The sequence below is a fragment of the Simochromis diagramma genome, unplaced genomic scaffold (genome assembly GCF_900408965.1).
Source record: "Simochromis diagramma unplaced genomic scaffold, fSimDia1.1 OVJJ01000646.1, whole genome shotgun sequence".
Lineage (NCBI taxonomy): Eukaryota > Metazoa > Chordata > Actinopteri > Cichliformes > Cichlidae > Simochromis > Simochromis diagramma.
The window spans coordinates 7283886-7306619 of NW_024387279.1; the positions used below are offsets into that span (position 1 = coordinate 7283886).

General features: G+C 40.5%; 1 protein-coding gene and 1 non-coding gene across 2 annotated transcripts; one reads left to right on the forward strand and one right to left on the reverse strand.

Annotated features, from left to right (window-relative positions):
• Positions 1-1361: 1361 nt before the first annotated feature.
• Positions 1362-22672, reverse strand: LOC120715879 (protein kinase C delta type-like). Its single transcript, XM_040003125.1, has 17 exons — positions 22526-22672; positions 14044-14174; positions 13578-13853; positions 9614-9782; positions 7441-7472; positions 7190-7275; positions 6663-6792; positions 6435-6535; positions 6251-6335; positions 5605-5729; positions 4645-4818; positions 3967-4058; positions 3773-3835; positions 3472-3610; positions 3069-3257; positions 2846-2974; positions 1362-2686 (listed from the first exon to the last, which is right to left on the reverse strand). The coding sequence occupies exons 2-17, from the start codon at positions 14150-14152 to the stop codon at positions 2528-2530; spliced, it is 2058 nt and encodes a 685-aa protein (XP_039859059.1). The 5' UTR covers positions 14153-14174; positions 22526-22672; the 3' UTR covers positions 1362-2527.
• Positions 11263-11334, forward strand: trnae-cuc. The gene has a single exon. It is a non-coding gene; the product is annotated as a tRNA-Glu (tRNA).
• Positions 22673-22734: the final 62 nt, after the last annotated feature.

Sequence of the window (22734 nt, forward strand, 5' to 3'; positions counted from 1 at the left end):
TTTCTGCTACAAAAGAAAAGCAATTCATTCTGTATTGAAGTAGGCTATCGGCTGTGTTATTGAAGATGACCTCGAGTTGGTTTATTTCCATTCACTGTAATATCTGTTAAGTAAATAAAATAAGCTCACAGACAATGCCTGACATACGTCCCGTACTTTTAAAATGCACAATCACACTGAAGGATACAATTCTACGCGTCTTTGCTATCAGGGTACTCAAGCTGCGCAAGGATGCCAAGCTGTTTATTTTTTTGTGGGGTTTTTTTGGGGTTCTTTTTTTGTTGTGGGGGAGAGGGCGGGAGAAACTGCTGGAAATATGCGCTGACACTGAGTGCGGCGCACAAAGTCTACCTATTTTGTGCAAGAAAGGCGCTTTCCTTATGAAACAAGTGTACACCTCGTTTCGATAAACCCGTCTTCAGCTCTTCAAGCCTCACCCGGTATCTAAAACACATTTTGCCGCTCACTTGGAACATATAAAGGCAACTGCCTCATATAATCCCCCACAATACCCCAGCCTTACGGATGCCTACAAATATTTTTAAAAGCGTTTATTTTTTTCTTTTTCAGGTGGAAACAATACAGTAAATGTTGGCCACAGAGAGGCGATCGGATCTTGCACAAACAGTCGAAACAATCGCAGAGCCGTGAATAAATTTAAGTGACAGGGACTGGGGGAGGGGGGCACGCATTTATTTTCAAAATTTATCTGGTGATTTTTATTCCAGTGTGGAGCTGCCTTGCACTAAAAGCTTTCGACTAGACGAGAAGGAATTTGGGTTTCCCCAAATAAATCTGCTGCTGAATGAGAAAGTATTTGTTAACCGTGCCGCATTTTTCAATTTATCTTTTTGATCGTGTTATTTTTAATTTGTCATCTGGGTTGGGTCGTTTTTTCTTTTTAAAATGGCCTGCAACTTTAACGCTGCATTAGGCTTAAGGCTGTTTGCATAGAGAGGTAAATCTCCGAACAAGTTGAACACGTTTGCCTCCCAGTGCAGCTTTCAGTTTCCTGTCTCTTGTTTGCTATTTGTCCACAGTCTGCACTAAGACTTAAAACACCGAAATGCGTCGGGGCGGGGTGGGGGACAGAGGACGAGGACAGGTCATAAAAAGGCGAGCGCGCTGCATGAACGTTTCCTCGCCTTTTTTTTTTTTTTTTTTTTTTCCACCCTCTAAGGCACGTTAAGCTGCAATAAAAACACCTGATCGCTAGGTGTCGGTAAATTACCACAGGTCTTTTCCTAACATAATGCCAGTAGTACAGAGGTGCACGTGAACCAAGTAAACGTTTTCTTAACCTGTACCAAAAATAACTGGGATGCAAAATGGATTTAAAGCAGAAGAAAGGGCATGACTTCTCAGGAGTTTACAGTATATTTATTCAGAATCAAATGTAAAAGATGAGGAGAGTAAAAAATAAATCCACCCATAACTTACAGAAAGCTCATACATTTTAATCTTCCATATACAGCAATATTATTTCCATGTTAAAATTCCTGCATTCAAGTAATATAAGACATATTAAAGATCTGTCCTTACAGTGACCCCCCCATAAAAGCACATCCTTCAGCACATACAGGCATGGTGCCGAACGGCTGCTGCAAGTCTTTCATGAAATCTTTTGCAAACCCAAAGAAAAACATAATGCTATGTGTGGAACAAGTGTTTGCACTGTGCTTGAGTCTGAGGTAAAGAATGAGTTTTACCACCAGTGTTGGATAAATAACACAAGAAAAGTGGGTATCATGGGCATTTTTTTTAAAGTGAATGTGACACTGTGGGTAATGCATGTCTAGTTTCTAAACAAGAGTGCAGTCAGTGAGGGAAAATGTCAATTCTAGCATTTAAAAACAAAACAAAACAAAACAAAAAACAACTTTATTTCAGCTAGACTTAAATTCACGGCACCTTTACCTGAACCAGCTGAGAATTCGTACACCAACAGTTAATGTTACTGGCTACAGAGGCACCATTTACATACAAAAATACCTGCACGCACCCACAGGCTCTTATGCATGCACCACACACACTCTGTCTTTCACACAAACACAAACACGGCTTGACTAAGCAATGCTAGGTGTATTAATTTCTATGACTAAACAAAGGTGCTGCATTTCTGTCTGTGAATAAAAATTTATGATACAGTACACTAAATGATACATACAGATTCAAAGTGTGATCACGTGGAAAAGGGAAAGAAAAGTGCCCAAAGATTGAATATATTCTACTATACACACCTGTCCCCAGACTGATAATGGTAACACTGGTTTCTGATGAAACTCCCTTAATTTCCAGACACTATTTTATACACCTGTACAAGTTTGATAGCTGAGATATTATTACACTTAGCTTCCAACAACATCTTGGTTTTATTTGATCTTTTCCTCTTTTGGGGAACTGAAAAAACAAAACAAAAGAAAACTTCATTGTCAAGCTCAGGCCCTCCACCACACGAAGACAAAGGGAATTGGGTAAGAAGCTTGCTGGAAGTGATGAGCCATCTGAGGATGCCGTTTTTACTTTCTTATTTGGTTATTATGGGTTCCAGTTTGGGGTTGATGAAGGAAAAGCCAGCGAAAGCTGTCTGGTCCATAGAATCAATGAGGTTTTTATCAGCATGGGAGAGACGCGGCTTCTCATTCAGGAACTCACGATCAAAGTTGCTGTGGTCACTGGGGGATTTCTGTTGGTGGGAGGTTAGGCATTTAGTCAGGTTAAAGTAAAAAAGAAAAAAATAAGATGAGGTATCTGATATCCTAGAGGCAAGCAATTATATTTAATGACAGCTCTAATTAATAGCTGTGAACAAATGTTAATTAAAACCAAAATTTTAGGCCCATACCACTTTAGGCTTGAAAGGAGGCTCCACTTGTCTCCTCTCCAGTGCTGTCCAGTTAATGTTTTTGAAGAATGGGTGTCCTCGGATGTCCCCCACAACACCCAATCTGCGAGTGGGATCTCGCTCAAACAACTGAAATAATAACAGAACACAATAGATCTCATTATGTAACTATAATTCCACAATACACATGTTTGCCTAATAATTTATTCATTTATATTTTTACCAGGTCAAGCAGGCTCTTGGACTCCTTGGAGATCCACCGAGGGTAGTGAGGAATGTCCGACCTGATGGATTCAAAGAGCTCATCCTCATCGTCGCCTTGGAAAGGCGACTGACCAATTAGCATCTCATACACCAGGACACCAAAAGACCACCAGTCCACTGAGAATGTGTACTTCTGTCCACACAGGATCTGAGATAAGAGACAAATTGATCAGAAGCATGGAAGAAGAATGAAGAAATGTGATGTCTGGAGTGTTCTGTTCTTGTTACATAGTATTACAAAGAGACTGCAAACAAACAATTCAGGTTGCCACCTGAATGACATACAGATTGTGGCTTTTATAAAAAGGTGAAAGATTTTGATGGAAAAGTAAGGTATTGAACCCTTAGCCGGGCAAACTAACCTCCGGTGCGATATAATCTGGTGTCCCACAGAATGTGCTCGCTTTGATATCTCCAAAGACATTCTCTTTGCACATGCCAAAGTCTGCTATCTTTATGTGTCCGTCCTTGTCCAGCATCACATTGTCCAGCTTCAGGTCTCTGTAAACAGATATAGGATGATATTTAAACAATGTAGGACTGTCACAGTAAATTCAGTTTGAAGCCATGTAATCTAAAACAAAATTTCAGTTTACTCAGCTGCAGTAGCAGACTGAATGCAGAGAATGCAGGAAGTAGTACAGAGAGCCTGTGGGATTTTACCTGTAGATAATTCCCTTTGAGTGGAGGAATTGCAGTCCCACTATAATCTCAGCAGCATAGAATCTAAAAGTTGAGGAAATAACAGTTTTAGTACGATTTAAGACCCAATGACGCTGAAAATGATAACTCATACAACACTTGTAGCTTTTTTTCTTTTCTTCCTTTTTTAAAACACTCTATCCCCATGTACTCACGTAGCTCTGTTGAGATCAAATCGTCCCTTGTCTTGGATGTGAAACATCAAGTCACCTCCATTCAAGTACTCCATTACAAAGAAGAGGTGCTCCTGTGCAAATAATACATTATTGTAAGTTAACCAGCAGACGTAAAGGAGATATGGAGAGCGGGTTAAGTTGCTCACACTAATCCATTTTCTCGGTATGCAGCGAGTCCACACTAATCTGACAGTTAAGAAGTTCCAAAAACCTTAAAAGAGTTTTATATTAACACAGGGTCATTAAGTCTTGAAAGGCAGAAAAAGTAACTTTTTAAAATAACTATATAGATGCCAAGGCTCGCTGCCTGACTGGCTCTCATCAGTTATTACTTACTTACTTACTTACTTACTATTGCATGGCACTAAATTTAATATAGATAATGAATTACAGGCATTACAGGTGTTGTTTTCTATGCCCGTAGCTGTTGTCCAGATAAATTCAATATTTTACCACTGCTGTGTGTTCCTTTGAACTGAAACGCTGTTAAAACAGTGTTTATTTTAAAACAAACTGATAGAATTGAATTGTTGAGGATGCAGCCTTTAATGACAGCTTGGAACTGTGACTCTTATTGCTGCAGCCTGGAAGACTCCCCATCAGAGAACATGTTCTATGAACTTTACTAGCAGAGGTGTTTAGCATGTGTGCACTTACTTTTGACTGGAATGTGGCATAGAGATGAGTGAGAAAATGGTTGTTCCAGGCGAGGGAAAGGACTCTTTTCTCCACCATGGTGCACTCCACATCGTCATCCATGAGAACAACGTCCTTCTTCAGGACTTTCACAGCAAAGTACAGGCTCTGTCCCTTCAGCTCTGCAAGCAACACCTGGGGTGTCAGAACCACATTACTGTCAGTAACATCATCAGGTTAATCAAACCTGCTTCATAACTAGAGTATAACAAAACAAACTGAGCTATGTTTTTGCATTTCTGTGTAGATGTTTCACTTCAATGCAGAGCCCACAATGCCCACACTGGGACTGGATATAAATAAATTTGCCTTCTCCTTTTCTTGTAAATCATTCTGTGTGTTAAATGATGTCTGGCATCTGTGGTGACAGATGAACAACTTGTTATTGCGCTTGAAAGCAGTCAAATGCTCCCATTGCATAGTGAAGGAAGTCATTTCAGAAGCAGCGGGGGGTTGTACAGATCTTATAAGCTAGACTAAAGATCAAAAGTGGGGTAAACTACATCTGCCATGTAAATCAAAATGTGCTTTAGTTATAGACTTAAATTAACAAAAAAAAAAAAAAAAAAATTAGCACATGAGATTTTTTTCCCTTCAGATGTTTCTTCCTTTCAGAGATTCCCTTCATCTGAATTTAAACATCTTCACTTTTCCTTAGTAATGTTACTTTTAATGGTTTTGTCTTCTAAAACATGTTAGTTTACTTTGTATACAGTTTTTTCAAAATATTTTACTCCCATTACCAACATAATAGTTCATGGTTAGCATCAGCAAAAATTCCCATGTGGACAATTGAAGGACTATTTTGAGTTTATTTTCTTAAGCAAACATTCTTTTCACATGCAAGTCTGAGTAACATTATGGTGCCTTACAGTTCATGATAAAGACTTAAAGATTTAAAGACAGCAACATGGAGCATACCTTGCCAAAGCTGCCTTTTCCCAGAACCTTGTGGAATATTAGCTGGTTGAGGGAGAGGCGTGCCTGGGAAACTGTAGTTGGGGCTGGGGCAGGGCTAGGGCTAGGGCCCTTCCCATTGCCACCTGCTGTAAAATTTGCAAACTTTAAGTAAATGAGTATGCAAACCTGTAAACAAACATGCACGCAAACTGAAACAGCAAAAAGGTCATTTTAAGGTTGATAATAAAGACATAATTAATAAGGAAAGAATGATGTTGGGAATGACTGTTTCAACACTGCATTTTTAAATATGCCCAGCATTCAGATAATGACATTATTATATTTGCAAGCAATTGCTTTGATCCAAAACCTACAGTTTCAGATTTGCTTTACACCGTGTTTTCTTACTCTTATTTCTTAATTATGTTATTTAGAGGGTGTATTGTTAATATGGCCATCTCAGGCACAGCAGCTTCTCCCACCTGCTGTTCAAACCTTCTGTTTGCAAAAGTTTGCTTAAACAGCATCTGGCCTTAAAAGCAGAGGAGGTAAAACTGCATGCCGCAGACAAAGAGTCACTCAGGTCTAGTAATAGGTCCCCTAAAGCTGATACACCATTTTAGAAAAACTTTGTATTACAGTCAGTGCTACAATGAAAGCTTCTCACCACTAGGGTCCACTGTTGCATTTCTGACATCTTGGTAGATTCCAATATCTGGTGCAGGGGAGTCATCAGATTTCTTCACAGATTTCTATGGAGAAAAAAATAAGTTTGGCAACAGATTCTTTCATATTTTTAATTAGTTTTTCTTAGCTTTTTAATACAATGTTCACCCAATGACTGTGCAAACCTGGGAGACTTGAGACAAAGCCTCTGCTAGTAGTTTCTGGTTGATTCCACAAAGATTGCCCACTTTGCTTGTGCAGCCACTATGTACATTCATGCCACAGTCTGGTCAGTGGAGTCAACAATGGAACGGCCCAAGCAAAGGAAAAGATTCAGAGAGAAAATATATTAATAAAAACAAAAATAAAAAAAACAACAAAACAAACAAAGAAACTCAACACACCAGACTTACCTTCACATTTAAGGCCCTGCTTGTACAGACCCCACAGTAGACTTCCACAGTGGTCACAGAAGGTGGGGCTCTTGTAGTTGTAAGTTTTAAAGCGATGTGGCATGTCAATATTGAAACGTTCTTTCTGGAACTACAGACACATAGAAGAGCATTAAACCCAGAGAATGCTGGTACCTGACGATTAAAACACGCAAGATTATATGTTTCGCCTGTCTAAGCTAAAGTCACACAGAACTTCTACAGACAATAAGCAATCACACGTTTCAACTGATTTGAACACTGAATCCAATACTGATGATGTTTGTAGGTTTGGGTGGATGTGTTTGGATCAGTATTCATTTGAATCAAAGATATGTGGTCGTGTAAAGACAAACAAAAAAAAGTATAGTGTTAAAATGACTGTTTAGTTGACATAATAGTGTATCACTGATATATTACTACAAGATAAAATACAAAATCATCCTCAATTTCATGATAAAAAGAAACCAGCAGAGTGACTGTACTCGTCCATACACAACTCCGCTCACCATAGTCTCACGACTGTTGGTCGCTGTTCTAGTGCACTTGCCAATGATTTTGTCGCTGCACTTCCTGTGGATTGCTGCATTGCATTCTGTGTGAAATAAATAAATCGATAAATATTGTGGTAACTGTGAGACTGAAATATTAGCAGTCCATTCAATTGCAACTTTGATGGTTCCCCTTTTCCTGGAGGTGAAAGGTGTTTATGTGTAAGTCTGACACCACATGAATTGGTAACAGTCAAAGAAACACTCACGTTTGCATTTGTATCCTTGCTTGTTGAGCCCCCTGCATGGGGAAAAAAGGGAGAAGGTAAATGTCTGAGCTATATCCAATTTAGAGAATATATTCTAATATTCTCTGCTAATACTGTAAAAGAGTAATGTACACGGGATGATTTTAATTGTAGGACTGCTGATGATAGTGATATACTTTAGATCGTGTGGAGATAACTAGATTCTCCTCCCATCTTAGGTCATAAGATTGAAACTATGGGTGTAAAAATTAGAGATGGACCGATCCGATATTACGTATCGGTATCGGTCCGATACTGACCTAAATTACTGGATCGGATATCGGAGAAAAATAAAAAAATGTAATCCGATCCATTAAATATCACGAAAGCACCTCACAAAACTTGCAACACACCGTAACTCACGTTAGCACGTCGGAGCAGTATGCATCACGTGATAGAGCGGCTGTGGCATGCGGGACCTGTCGGTGGTCTGGATAGCATTTGGAGCTTTGCTAGCAACCCGGCATTTCATCTCCGACAAAGTTATCCCCGAGAGAAGTAAAGCAAGTGTGTAAGTCCATCTCTGAATGTTTGTAAAGCATTCCTGCGTTAAGCTTAACGAGCGACTGCCTCTCGTTCTCCGGCTGCTACTTCAATCATGAAACTGCTTAACGATCAGCTGATCGGCTTTTCTGTCGCGACTCCGTCTCTCTTGTTTGCTTTTGGCCCACTTTGCACCAGAAAGAGGAAACCAGCGGCTGAACAACAGCAGCACGTTTAAGCTTGATAAGCTGTTGTTAGAATTTATTTAATATTACTTTCTACTCGAGGATCTTTTTCTACGTAGCTGACGCTGGTAACTGTGCAGGGGCGGATCTAGCAAAGTTTAGCCAGGGGGGCCGATAGGGCATTAACAGGGAAAAGGGGGCACAAAGACATACTTTTCTTTCTTATTCTCATTTAAAATGTCTCGCTTTTAATTATTTAATATTTATCTGAATCTTACACCCAAAGTTTTAATCTGATGTAAAATGTATAGAAGTCCATTACTGCATATAGTAACTGTTAAGTCTAATATACCCTAGTAAGCTATAGTACTTTTTCCTTTGGGAAGGTACCATCTGTGCAGTCTGCAATTTTGTTGAAGAAAGATGTTGAATCTATTTAATATTTCTTGAAAAAGAATTGATTTCTGTGCATTTTTTTTCACACTGCATCAAATTAAGGTTGATTACGTCGATTAAGCATCATGAGGTGGAGCGTGAGGGGTGGTTCCCTATTTTTTATTTATTTATTTTTGTTGTTGCTGGGAGTTGGAACCCTATTAGTTAGGTTGCTTAATATTTATGCTAAGTACTCTTTAAAATACCAGAATAGGGAGGATGGTGTAGGTTTAAGTTTATCAGATTGATCAGTATTGCTGAACTATGAAATTTTTTTTTTTTTGCATACAGGTATAACAGAATAGCTTTAGTGTAGTTGTTGTTTTAAACTTGAGTATGAACTTATACAAAATGCAGCAAGATATTTAAAAAACAGTTTTGTTGATTAAAAAACACTATATCGGATTCATATCGGTATCGGCAGATATCCAAATTTATGATATCGGTATCGGTATCGGACATAAAAAAGTGGTATCGTGCCATCTCTAGTAAAAATACCAGCGTCATACAACAGACTCAATAAACTTCAGACTTCCTCCTCCCTGTTTTACAAGATATAGATAATACTGAAGTTTGAGTACAAGGAGGAGTTTGGTTCACAGATGAGTGCTGCTGACACTGATTTAACAGCCTTGTGGGATTTCCCTAGGAGGTGGCTCATTCTCACAATAGCACTCTTACAGGTTTTTCCCCCCTTTAATTCCCTTAAACTGCTCCATTAAGCAAAACAAAATAACCAATCTTTTAAGAAAGACATTTGAAAGTATGGACTACTTGTACCAGTGAAATAAAACACGCATGCACACACACACACACACAAAGCAAAGCAGAAAAGCAAGCAAACAGACAGGCAAACTAGCTGCCTCTGGATTAGTCACGTTCAAACAAAGTGGAAGGAAAAACATTCATAGCCTCACTCTGAAACTCTACTGAGATTTAAAAAAAAAAAAAAAAATACACCAGTGAAAAACTAAGATTTAATAATAATAGTGGCAGCTGCCATCTAACAAAGAGGGACTTTTGCATCTCACCAGAGAAAGTCTCTACAGACAGAGCAGAAGGTGGGCTGGTGGAAGAAGGTGGAGGTGAACTCATGGTTCTTGATGACAAGAATCTTGGGCTGCTTGACTGCGCCCCTCCTCCTGTTCAGGGTCATCAACCCGTCTTCAGTAGGAGCCTTCAGGGTCGGCCTAGCAGCCACTGTGGGGAGAGATAGAGTTACCAATCAAATAATTGCATGTCCATTAAATTTTAGAAACATAATTTCTATCAAACGTTACCTAAATTCACAAACAGTTTGGCTGATAAACCTTGAATGTTGCCGCTGTGTATTTTATCACAGATCAGTAACTGTCAACTGTAACAAAAAACTATTTGTTAAGAATACCTTATGAGCTAAGGAAAGGGGAGACATGAGCTACTGCCACTGCTGAATGGAGGCTAAACACTGCAAAATGCCTCCCTGGATTAGCTGCTCTAACTGATGCAAATCAAATGGGTGGGGGTCAAAAGTCAATCAGAGAAGACAGTGAAAGAGGCGTGAGAGTGGTAAACAAAGACATAACAGAAACTATGGAAGAGACAAGGGGGGGTATGTGGGTGGATGGGAGGTGGCATTTTGGGACAATTCAAAAAAAAGAAGCCGCCTTAAAGACGGGGGAAAGTGGGAAGAGTGATGAGGTGAGGGACAAACTTTTTTCTTATCTGCCAGTCTACTGACAGATGTTTGTTTGGACAGCACTTTGGTAAGTTGAGCCAAGAAAGTGGGAGCGAGTGAGAGGAAAAGAGAATGACAGAGGGGGCAGATACTGCTGAGGACTGTTCACACGTGCCTAAAAATACTCCGGGCTGCTTTTCAGGAAACTTACGGAGGGTGTTGGAAGGAGACAAGATGCAGAGTATGGAGTTTTCATGACCCAGTAACAGCAAACCCAGACTGTGCCACTCCCACACTGAAACTCTCATTACACAGAACGCAGTTTGGAAATACAACGAAATGTTTGTTGTGTTAACAGTGACTATGCGGGCTGGCCTTGCCATCTGGACCAACTTGGTACCCTAAATGCAGCATGAAGCCAGCTAATGCTCTGCTATTATTAATAATATTATTATTATTAAGAATGTTATTCAATGTACTTAAATGGGCTTCACAGACTGACAATGCTGCAGTGTTTTTTCATTTTAATTTAGGCCACAGACATCAACAAAAACAATTAATACAGTGTAGGTGTTTGTTTACCCCAGTTCTTAGTAAACTCACTAGTGCGGTGTATTAAGAAAAACAAACATTCACAGTCCTTGTCAGAAATAATTGAACTGCAGCCCAAGCCACAGGCTAAATTTGTAATGACACCAGAGGATTAGTTTTATTCCGCAATGGTTTCATGGCACACCTAGTCAGCTGACCAGACCAGTGTGAGGTGTGAAACCAGCATGCAGATTAATCATCAACAGCCTGAGGCAGACAGATTATTTCAAGGCACTTTAGAAGCGTGGCTGCTCCACAAACCTCATAAACACATGTAAACTGTGGCTGGTTGTAGAAAAATAAGGAAAAATGAAGCATTTCTACCAGTAGAGGGTGATGTATAGCAAACAGAGTAGACAGATGGGAAAATGGTGGTGAGGGACGTGGGTGACTGTTGCCGGAAAAGATCTCAACTTTCACTGAGCGCAGCTCTCCCTGGTGGTCTAGTGGTTAGGATTCGGCGCTCTCACCGACGTGGCCCGGGTTCGATTCCCAGTCAGGGAAAACTGTTTTCATATATTGTCACTACTCGCGTGTTTCAGTCAAGTCTCTGGTTATAAATTAAATCTGTCCAAGAGCAAACTTTGTCTATTAAATGAAGACGCGTTTCCAATAGATTTGTCGGGTTTCCCCTTTAAAGTGGTCAAAGAGCAGTTCGCCTACCTGGGTATTACAATTACAAGAAAGTATAAACAACTTCTCAAAGCCACCTTTTTTACGCTATTGAAGAATGTCAAACAAAGCCTTCAACAGTGGTCACCCCTGAACACAACTCTGGTCGGACGAATTAATTCAATTAAAATGAATATCCTTCCTAAATTCTTATACTTATTTCAATCTTCACCAGTCTTCATCCCCAAGTCTTTCCTTACAACTCTAGATTCTATAATCTCCTCTTATATTTGGAAGGGTAAATGACGTCGAGTAGCTAAGGTGCATTTACAGAAACCTAATATTGAAGGTGGCACTCCCCAACTTCCGCTTTTACTATTGGGCTGCCAATATTCGATCTCTGACCTACTGGTTACAGTCTGGGGAGGGTGTGGGCCCCACCAGCTGGCTGGCACTGGAATCAGACTCAACTCAGGGTATTTGTCTTGCCTCCTTCCTGGTTTCTTATCTTCCTTTATTCATTGACAACTTTGGATCTAATCCGATAATTCGGCAATAATAATAATAATAATAATAATTTTTCACTTCAAAGCCCAATCCTTTCAAACCACCTATTCCTCCCCCCAACGTTGGACAACTTGTTCCAGGTTTGGTTTAGAGCAGGTATTATTTGCTTTAAAGATCTCTTTATACACAATAAACTAGCATCATTTGACCAGCTGTCAAAAAAAAAAAAAAAAAAAAATACAGTCTTCCCAAAACTCACTTTTTTAGATACTTACAACTGAGACATTTTTTGCAATCCCACCTATTCAATTTTCCAGAAGCTTCAGCTGCTAACTTACTGGACAAGCTCCTTAATTTGCAACTATCAGGCAAAGCTGTAATGTCTCTATAATAAACTGTGCAGTGTAACACCAGCTCCCGTTGTGGGCCTCAAGTCCACATGGGAGAAGCAGTTAAACATATCTATGTCACATGACGTCTGGGACTCAGTCCTTTCTCTGGTAAACTCTACATCACTCTGCACCCGTCGTTCCCTGTTACAATTCCACATGTTTTGGACCTGCCCTGGCCTAGCAACATTTTTGGGAGGAGGTTTCCTGCACTTTGAACAAGGCTACTGGCCTGAAACTAGCTCTTAACCCCCTACTTGCTCGCTTTGGTACAGCGGGAGAGGATGATAAGTATATTCCCAGAGCAAAGCGTAGGGTGCTGTCTTTTGGTTCCCTCCTGGCTAGGCGTGCCATTTTGATGAGGTGGAAGGCTGCTGCCCCGCCCTCCCATGTTCAGTGGCTTGCTGATCTCATGTCGTGTCTCAGTCTGGAAAAGATCCACTGCTCCATCCAGAACCAAAAGGGCACATATGATAAAATTTGGGGTGTCTTTCTGGAAAACTTCTCTAAACTTCAACTTAAGGATGTTCCAGCTGAGTAACGGATTTGCTGATCTGATGTTTGTCTGTGTTAACGGGAACGTGAAGCTCAGTGATGTCGTAGCTAACTTCTGTGTGGTTCTTATGGAAAGGGTTAGTTAATATCATAATCTTTTGTGGCTTTTGTTATTTTGTTGGGGGGGGGGTTTCTTGTTTTTGTTTTCTCTCTTTTTGTTTTTCTTCTGGGTTTCTGCTTGTTTGGTAAATAATAGGAGAGGAAAACAATGTTCCAACATGAGAAGTTCTGTTTTGTATTCATTCATTTTAAACAGTTTGTGTTTTCCGTCTTCTTTTTTTCCTTTGTAAACTATATCCAGAAATACTCAATAAAAATATTTTGAATTAAAAACTGTTTTCTACAACCTGTAATATATATATTTTAAATGTAAACCTATTTCAAGTAACAGACACTTTGATCAAGTTGGAACCATTTTCAGCTATTTCACATTAGACAACAGCATGTAGAACTCTATGTGCTTTATAATCATGCCTGAAATGGGCTGGACTCAACTGGCGTAAAGGCGATGTCACATGTTTCCATGCACCAATATCACTATCTGAATCTGAAGGTGACACCTGTTTGGTCATGTGTTTATGTTTCCACAAATCCACTGATAATGATCAAAAGACCTTGCATGTTTTCTCTCCCCCAAGAAGAATAGAAAACTAGTGATTGTAAACTAAACTTGAATCACATTACCTGCATCACCATCCTCCAAAAAAAACTGCACAGCAATCTGAATCTTCCCAGAAGGCTGCAGGTCCACCCAGAACTCAGCATGTCCGCTGCCTCTAGACTTGGATTTGCAGCGCTCTGCCAGCACAGACACGCCCATTGTGGCCTTGGCCAATGGCTCCTCATTACTCTGCATAAGAACAACTTCTAGGACACGCCCCTCCTTGATATGAGCATCAAAATTGGACTTCCAGGGGGGGTACATGGTGGGCTTCCTCTGAACCAGGGTCTTCCCTCTCTCTGTAAAAGAACAATGACATCATCATCATCATCGCTGCATTAAGGAGTGGTTATAGTTCAAAGATGTTTGTTAAGAATCAGTTTCCTTGTGGACTTTTGAGGGCAGTAGATAGTGACAGTCAAACTGATGTTGTAAGGTCTCTTTGTCAACTGTTGCACTTCTTGCACAAACACGTGCAACTGTACATACCTGTGTCGATAGACTCTTTTATCCTGATGGCACAGATGGGAGCATCAGAAAGAGGAGACAGCGCGCCCACATCGTAATTACTGAGGGTGATACGCAGGAAGGGTGGCATGGTGACCACTCACCAAAGGCTCCTGGGGGGGGGAAAAGAAGACTGTGATTTAAGCCACTCTGTCTAGACTTTCTAGAGAGAGATCTTTGTCTCTTGCTCTCACACACACTCACACATTGCTCAAGTTCTGTGCGTAAAACAAGAAGGAAGAGGGTAACAGCGGCTAGCAGCATCCTGCAGAGGAAGTAGTGGTTTTCTACTTCATACATAAGTTTGGAAACTACCTGCCAGTAACGAGGGAAGAAGGAACAGAATGTCAATCCTAAACTGTACTCTAGAGAGACAGACAGCGAGAGAACATTTTTCAAAACACAAATATATAATTTCAACCCTGTTGTGAATTCTTTTCAGCAGGTGTTACCATCTGTTGCTCTGACCATTCTTTAAAAGGCTCCATAACTGTCAACACCAACAACAGCCCTGCTATTTGTGAGCGGACAAATCTGGAGCGCTTTTAATGTTTTATTGGGGGGGGCTTGTGTTTATCCAGCATGTTAGCGCTACTGGCTGAAGTTCTGGGGCCTGTAGGTGAGTGGCATAGCAAAATGTTCAAACAAATGCATGTCTCCTTTTTCAGTAATCTCATCTCTTCTGTCTAATACTTCTATCTAGTGTAGTCTAATAAAATGAATGCTTCCATCTAAATTTTACATTTCCTAAGTTCCTAAAACTGTTGTTGTAACAAGACAAGTCATCTACTTATTAAAACTCCATTTCTTGTGCTAAACCATTCTTCGGATGTTGTGTCATAGTGGAAGAGTAATTCCTCACTTCATTTTCTGTACATGAGATTCACAGAAATGACATGCCGCCTTTGTGCGTCTACATTATCGGTCACTCATAAGAAGACAAGGTTTGTTCGTGTTCACGTTCCTTTCACTTTGCTGAATGAAACATGCTCTGAGGTGCCAACTGAAGAACCTGGTATGTGTTTTTAATGTATGCATAAGCATGCTGCTCAGCCTGCTAAAAGGTAGACTAGATGCTATTTTGAGCTCAGGCTGGAAGTAAGATCACATCTTGTGCTCGCTGGGGTGACACTCAGAATTTCAGAGAGAGAAAGCAGGAGAGTTTTTTTTTTTTTTTTTTAACTATAATAAAGGGATGTGTAGTGTTTGGGAGGCAGTGATGTCCTACACAGACAGGCCTTGTGATTTGGAGGTCAAGGCTTGAAATCCAAAACAAACAGTCTGGGTGAGGAAATGAATAACTAACTGTGATGTCTCAGAAATCGTCTCCAATGTGCTCTTTCATTGCCAACTTCTTCAACAGACAGAAATTATTCAGTAACCAGCACATATATGCCCCTTTCACAGCCTCGGGCACCTTAAATGTTTATATAGTTATGAAATAATACCATCGGGCAGACGCTGAACTGAAGATTGCTAAACAAATGACTGTTTCTGACTGCGGTCAAGACTGCTCTTAAACAAGAGGAGAGCTCTTGAAAGTTCCTATACATGTACTCACACAGGCAGGCATACAGGAATAGGAAGAAAAACACATAAACACTTACTGGGAATATATACTTTTCCAGTTTTATCAGGACTTTACACACACACTTTTTCCAATGTACACATGCACAGACATTATGTGCAAAAGAAGGCCTTGTTTCCCCAGAGAAAGTGGAAAAAGTGAGCATATGCAATTGGGGAAGGGGTGGGTAGGGGAAAAGAGCAAGAGAGAGAAAGAGGAAGAAAGAAAACAAAACAGACAACACACTGACAGACATGCCACTGGACATGAGGGGGAAACCAGAGTCGCCCTCACTAGACTGACTCATACAATAGAATCAAACTCCAGTGAAACAGATACTGTACATACATCTGTCAGTGTGCGTCTTTGAAGAGATACGAAGTTACTCTTAAATAAGTCTTTAGTACTTTTGGAGAGCCAGAACATGTAAGGCTGGGCTGCATACCTGTACTGTCTCTCTTAACTTCAAAATGCTCTTCAGAACTAATTAGAAGGATCACCAGTATGAGGAAAACAAGAGAACAAAAAGATGCTGGTAACTAGGGCTTTAGCTGCCACTTGGCTTGGGAATTGGGAAGGATTTCTCTTCCAATAATCACACAAGGTGATTCATGTCAAAGTCAGTGTTTAATAGGAACAAATACAGAAACCGCAAACCCTGTAATACGCACAACAGCAAAAAACACACATTTCGGTATTAAACAGTACAAGAAAACCAGTGGCACAATAGCCCTTACTTGAAATGACGTAAAACAAATATTCTAATTTTGTGCACTGAGTTAACGTGACATAGTCCTGGAGAGGGACGTGCGTGACTGCCTACAAAAGCTAGGCCATCATTGAGTTCATGCTCAGCGATGCACCACGGACAAGTCAAAGGCTTGGTATGAAGTGAATTTGTGGAGATGGGGAAGAAATGATCAAGCCGGTCTAGCAGGCTGGGGAGTAACCTTTAATTGGCAGGTCGGAACAAAGACGGGTAATTTGAGAAATAAACAAAAGTTGAACAACATACAAGAATCAGAAATATGGTCTAAGATATTACTGGCATTGCTTTAAATCCTTGTCCTGCTTCCCTCTTGCTTCATAATTACAAGGAAGATTTGTTTGTTTAAAAAAACAAACAAACAAAAAAAACAAACAGCATGTGATGTTGTCCACATAAGGTTAGCAGTTTAGAACTTGTAGACTAATATAAACTGTCTCTCAATATTAGAATATTTTAGCAGGCTCGAAAAGCCAGCCAACTCATTTTTTAAATGGGAAGAGAGTTTAATTTAGTAAAGTTAGTGACCTGATCTTAGCCCAGTTGGCTCCATCCCCTCCGACAAAGCATGAGCATGCTGGACGAATAAAAGGCAATTAGAGCCTCTAGCATCAATAAGGGTCTGTTGATATCTAAAGGTTGTAGACTTCAGACAATCACTGACTGCAAGAAGCCAAAGGCACTTCATTTGGTAGTCAATAAAAATTCTCTTGAGATGTTAATTTAGAGACCATTTTAATTGTTGCCACAGACAAAGTTTAATTTTAAAGTCTCTGTGCAAATGCTAGAAAATTGGAACTCTCGAGATACTTTGAGTGCACTTTATGCCCATATTTTATACATACATATATAAAGTATGGGAATGGGATGATCCCAAAACAGCTGTGTAAGTTTTTATGTTTTACTTTAGAAGACTTTCCACACTTACGGTACTTTTGAATTTCAAATGGGTGAAAAATGGGCAGGTGTAACTAACATAAATAAACATGACTCAGCTGAAGCGATCCAAAAATAACCCCTGTAAGCCGGCATGGCTACGGTAAAGACCCTGAACTACATCACTTAAATGGAATGTAACCATTGTTAATGCTGACATTACATCACCTTATCGCCACTGACACATCACAATGTCCACAAAACAAAAGATCTGCGCAGATTTAAATACACCAGCATTCTCTGCTTACATACTGAGGGCTTTTTTTTATTTCCACAGAAGATGTTTGAACATGTCACAGGTGGAAAAGCACAGGTGGAGAACTAGAATTACTGGCTCTTGGTTGTACGACGCTGCCAACAAGTCAATTTGCAGCTGACATCTACATCTGCACAGACTTATACAGAAAACAGGGATCTGGAACAATTTGTTTTAAGTGCTTTAATGCTCAGCCAAGAAAACAAATCTGTGAGGACATATCTTAGACGTGGGAGTAGACAACAGTTAAAGGAGAAGAAGTGAACTGAAGAATAACATTTTAACCCAGCAGCACAGTATCCTATGTACAGCGCAATATTTTGATCATGATTTCTTGAGTTTGAGCTCAGAAAAGAAAAAGAAAAAAGAAGAAGACCACATCTCCTGTGAGATCACGATGACAATGACCTCTGACCTCCAGGTTCTAATCAGTTCATCACGGAAAACAACGAGATTTTCGGCATATGTTAAGAAACTTCCTCAATACATTCCAGATTTACATCATGTTAACGAGACTGGGAAGGATGGGAGATAACCCGTGACCTTGACCTTTGACCAAAAATTATTTCATTCTTCAGTTTCCTTCGTGCTGCTTTGGTTTCATGGTTCTGCACTGTGCAGGCCTGCTCACTGTCACTGTTTACTTAGACTAATTTAGAGTTGAGTCATCATTAACAACCACTGACAGCTGAGCTACAAGATTGATGTGTAAGAAATGCTGAAAATGCATCTGCAGTATATTCAGTATGCCTTTGAGTTTCATACGTTTGCTTACTTAAAATTAAAAACAAGACTAAAACGTGGCTGTTTCTCGCAGACACTTTGTCTGCCTTTGTGCCAAAAGATGACTCAGAGCAATGAAAACTAGTCTAACAGGATTCTATATACAAACCAGTGAAGAATGTGGATGCAGGCAACAGAAATGGAAATGATCAGTCAGCCAGTGCATTTCAAAAGAATCCCAACATTAATGAAGGTAACTCAAACAGCTGACAGATAATATCACTAAAACCACAGTGAGAGGACGTCAGGTTTAGTTGCTGGTTCTATTTCAGGGCAGATGATGCTTACATGAAGTAGATTTGGCACGTTCCCATACTGCATGCAACATATTCAGTTAGAATTATTGGGAAATTGACCACAGCGTTAAAAAAAAAAAAAAAAAAATGAAATGGAAGAAAATCTGCCCTGTGAGAAACTTTGGTTCTTGTGTCCTTATTACTTCAATGCACAACATGCACTGAAAGAGAAAGAGAGGGGGATGCAAGACTGAATGGGAATGCAGTCTGCACACATGCACTGCAGACCTGAACTTCTCTAGGCATTACCCAGCAAAGCTGTATGGTTGAACACTAATGTCCTAAGCAGCCAAGCGAGACATTAAATATCCTAAACCAAATGGCATATGTCCAGTAGCGAGAATGTGGCTGATGTGAACGATCTCCTGTTGTGTTTATTCACATTATCATTTACACTCAATGCGTGACCCGATTCCTAACATTTTCCAGAGATCATGTATGAATAAGACTACGGACAGACCCAGAACAGTCTTGCTAATGGAGTTGGTCGAGCCAGTGAGAGCTGAACAAACACAAATTATTATGAGCCGCTAACTTCATAGTCAGAGTCAGTCCTAGAGCAAATAACCTGGTGTGTGCATATGTGTGTGGCTGTGTATGTAAACATCCATTATTAATCACAAAATGGCACTTAATGCTGGCTGAAAGAGAGAGAGAAAAAACCCTCTCCACACTGGAAGTCAAACTGTGATCATGGAAAAGTGCTGTTCCTAGCTCCTACACCACATTTGATTTAAGAGCAGGAAACTTTGAACTGCTCAGCAAAAACTAATTCCTATTTTCTGTTTAAATTACAACCCGTCAGATGTTTAAAGTCAAATTGTAGATCCAGCTCTGCATCCTGCATGCACAAAGAAAACCATGCAGCATTTTCTGTGGATAAACTGAGTAAACTTTCAGGAGAGTCAGACAGGGATTGCTGACTTTTGGTCATTCATTATGATGGCAGTATTGACAGCTTACTGTCCACGTACAAATTTAGCAACTAGTTACAAATGAATGCCACGGTACATCAAAACAACGGTATGCCAAAAAACTAGGCAGGACTAGTAGCGCAAAGTTTCAAAATCTGCAGCTGAGGAAAGGTGAGTGGTTGATACAAATATAAAGGGACAGGCAGAACCAAAACCAAGACCTTCCTTGGTGGAGGTAATAACATGACATAGGTAAACCTCTGAACCTAATCAATCGCTTGATTTCCTTTCTCAACCTCAGTTTTGACAGAAAACTTCATCAATTCCACATACCTCACTTAAATCCGCAAGTCTTTCATTGAGGCACGGTGGTGTGCATTATTACCGCATTACCTTCTGGAAAGCACACAAGTGTGCTCGCATAAGCACATACTAATAACCTTGAACAAAGGGGCCTTTAATGAATTTCAGCAGAGTGTGGCTTGAAGAAAAATCAAAGCCTTCCTTTCTTTACTAACCTGGGTTAATAGCTAACACCCCTTTCCCAAACACTGTCTCTCTCTCTCACACACACACAGGTAATACTAACAGAGAAGTTATACTGTGATGTTAAATTCTGCCCGACTTTCCCCTCTATCACAAACTCACGAGACACACATGCACCACCAATATGGTTAAATTAGGACAGGGGAGAAAAGTGAGAAAGATTTGGAGAGATGAACTGATGCTACCGCTGCAAGGTCAGAGACACAAATCGCTACAGTGAAGCACCCATGCCTCTGATCATTCTGGATCTGGGAACTGCGTCAATCAAACCAGTACAAGCTGGTATTAAATGCTTGAGGAACAGTACACTTGAACTTGAAATTTTAGTGCAACTGTTAAATGGGAGGGGGGCTTTTTGTTATTTAAGAGGAACACTGAGCTCTTTGGCACAGTTTCAAACCTGCTACCACAGCGAGGACAGAATCCTGCCCCTGTCTGCATACGTGTGCGAGAGTCCTCTCTCCACATGCATTAAAAGCGGTGTCCATTTCTGCCCCTCTCACAGTTTACAAAACCTTAGTTAAGTCGAGCAAAATAGCATCAGAGCAAGGGGAGCCAAGCAGGATTGTGATGTGTGTGTGAGAGACAAGAGGGACAAGGCCAAGGGCAAGTAATGAGCCAAACTATCATCACCCGCAGATGAATTAGCAAAATTTGAGCCGAATGCCCGCGATTCTTGCTCTTTCATTGTTTACTTGTGTGTGTGTGTGTGTGTGTGTGTGGGGGGGGGGGGACTGCATGTGTCCTATTACAAAGGTCCACATCATATGTGAGTGTGATGGGACACACTAATCAGAACACACTTTCCAAGTGTGCCATATTATTTAAATTGGAGAAATAAAGAATAATGATTTGTCTTTAGTATTTCTCTAGTTAATTCTCAAACATAGCTGGGTTGGTAATTAAAAGGTTTAAGCTGTTTAAATGTAACCAGCTCTTAGGTACTGTCTTTAAACAATGTTTTAGTTATTCATACACAATGAATACGCCCTGCACATTGTAAGGCTTACGTGAATCTGTAATGTTTGTGAGTTTCGTGCAATTGGCGGGATCAGTGCTGTTCCTCACTGAGCAGATGTCCCAACCGCGTCCTCCAAGCAGCTCATGATGCCACAAGCCAATATTGACAAACCAGTAACTGCAGGCAGATGCAGTCAGATAATGTTACCTGCAGCCTCCGCAACACAAGAGGCTTGTTTTGCAGTGAGTGACACAAGACTTTTGCAAGCAATGGATGGAATATTTCAACATGGGATAATGGGTTTAGTGTTGCCGGTCAGATAAGAAGTTGTGTTAACCATTTCCTACTGAGAAGGCAGAGTTTTTACAGCCGCAGGAACGAAGGGTAATCCTCACACAGACACATCCCCACAAACCAAAGTGAGCCATCATATGTACTCTGGGTTGTGCTGTCATGTCAAAGCCACATGTGATTCTGGCAACAAGAAAGAAGTTACATTACCGCAGGATGACTAACAGCAATGACAGCCGCCTAACGTGAGGGAGGACCTTTGATATTTCGAGCTGGTGGACTTTAGCCTCAGCTGAATAATACAATCCGGCTTCGGTACAAGTTAAACCGCTTCGGCAGACGGCTGCTGTTTGTAATGACGGTGAGACTGTCAGCACTCTGTCCAGCCACACCAAAAACCTGCGATTTAATGGAAATCTACTAAACACTCACCCAGTACTGTACCGCTTATGTCACTATGATAGCTGCAGAACTCAGTTTTATGACGTTTAAAATAATAATTAACAGCACTTGCATATAAACAGTGGTAATAATAGCTATGGAAATATGGCGTTTATGACACTTTTACACACATGAATTAGGCCTATACTAAAGATCACGCGTGTACCCCATTTAAACCGTCCCTTTAGCTTCTGCGGCAGGTGGATTTGATATAACGAGAAAACGCCCTGTCCCTGATTTTCACTATTATACGGGTTAACTTTTGTGCCAACTTGTAGTAGTTACTCGCAGGACCTATAAGCTTGTTTCCCGGGTTATTACCTAGCTCACTGATACAAGCTCTTGCCACAGTACGCGAACCTGCAGCAACGATACATGGCTTAAAGTTTCCCGGTCTAAGTGACAAAAACACGATAAAACACACAGAAAGGCTTTCTGCGACAGCAGCATTCCTCTTTCTAGAAACCACACAGCCCTAACCATCAGTTTACGGCTAAACAATCGAGGTTTGTAGTCACCAAGTGAGACTAAACACCAGCCAGAGTCGTGCCAAGGCAAACGCTGGGGACTCCTGACTCCCACTACACTGCAAGCGAGGAAGGACTGTTGTCTCGGTGTTGTCAAATACCGAGCTCAAACTTCTTCTTCTTCTTCTTTTTAACGCAATTAAGTTTTTGTTGCTTTATAAAAAAAAAAATGCGACTTACCTCGTTAGCCTGACTCTAAGTTTCTTTTTTAAGTTTTTTTCTTTTCCCGGAGCTTCGACTTTAAACGCTTGAGTGGTTTTAAGGAAGTGTTCAAGTCCGCTGCTGTTACTCGAGGCTCTCCCTCTCTGTTTGTCTGCCAGCTTTTGTGTGTCGCGGCTCCTAGCGGTGCGCGCGGCGACTGCGTGACGTCAAACAGGTGCATTCCCGGA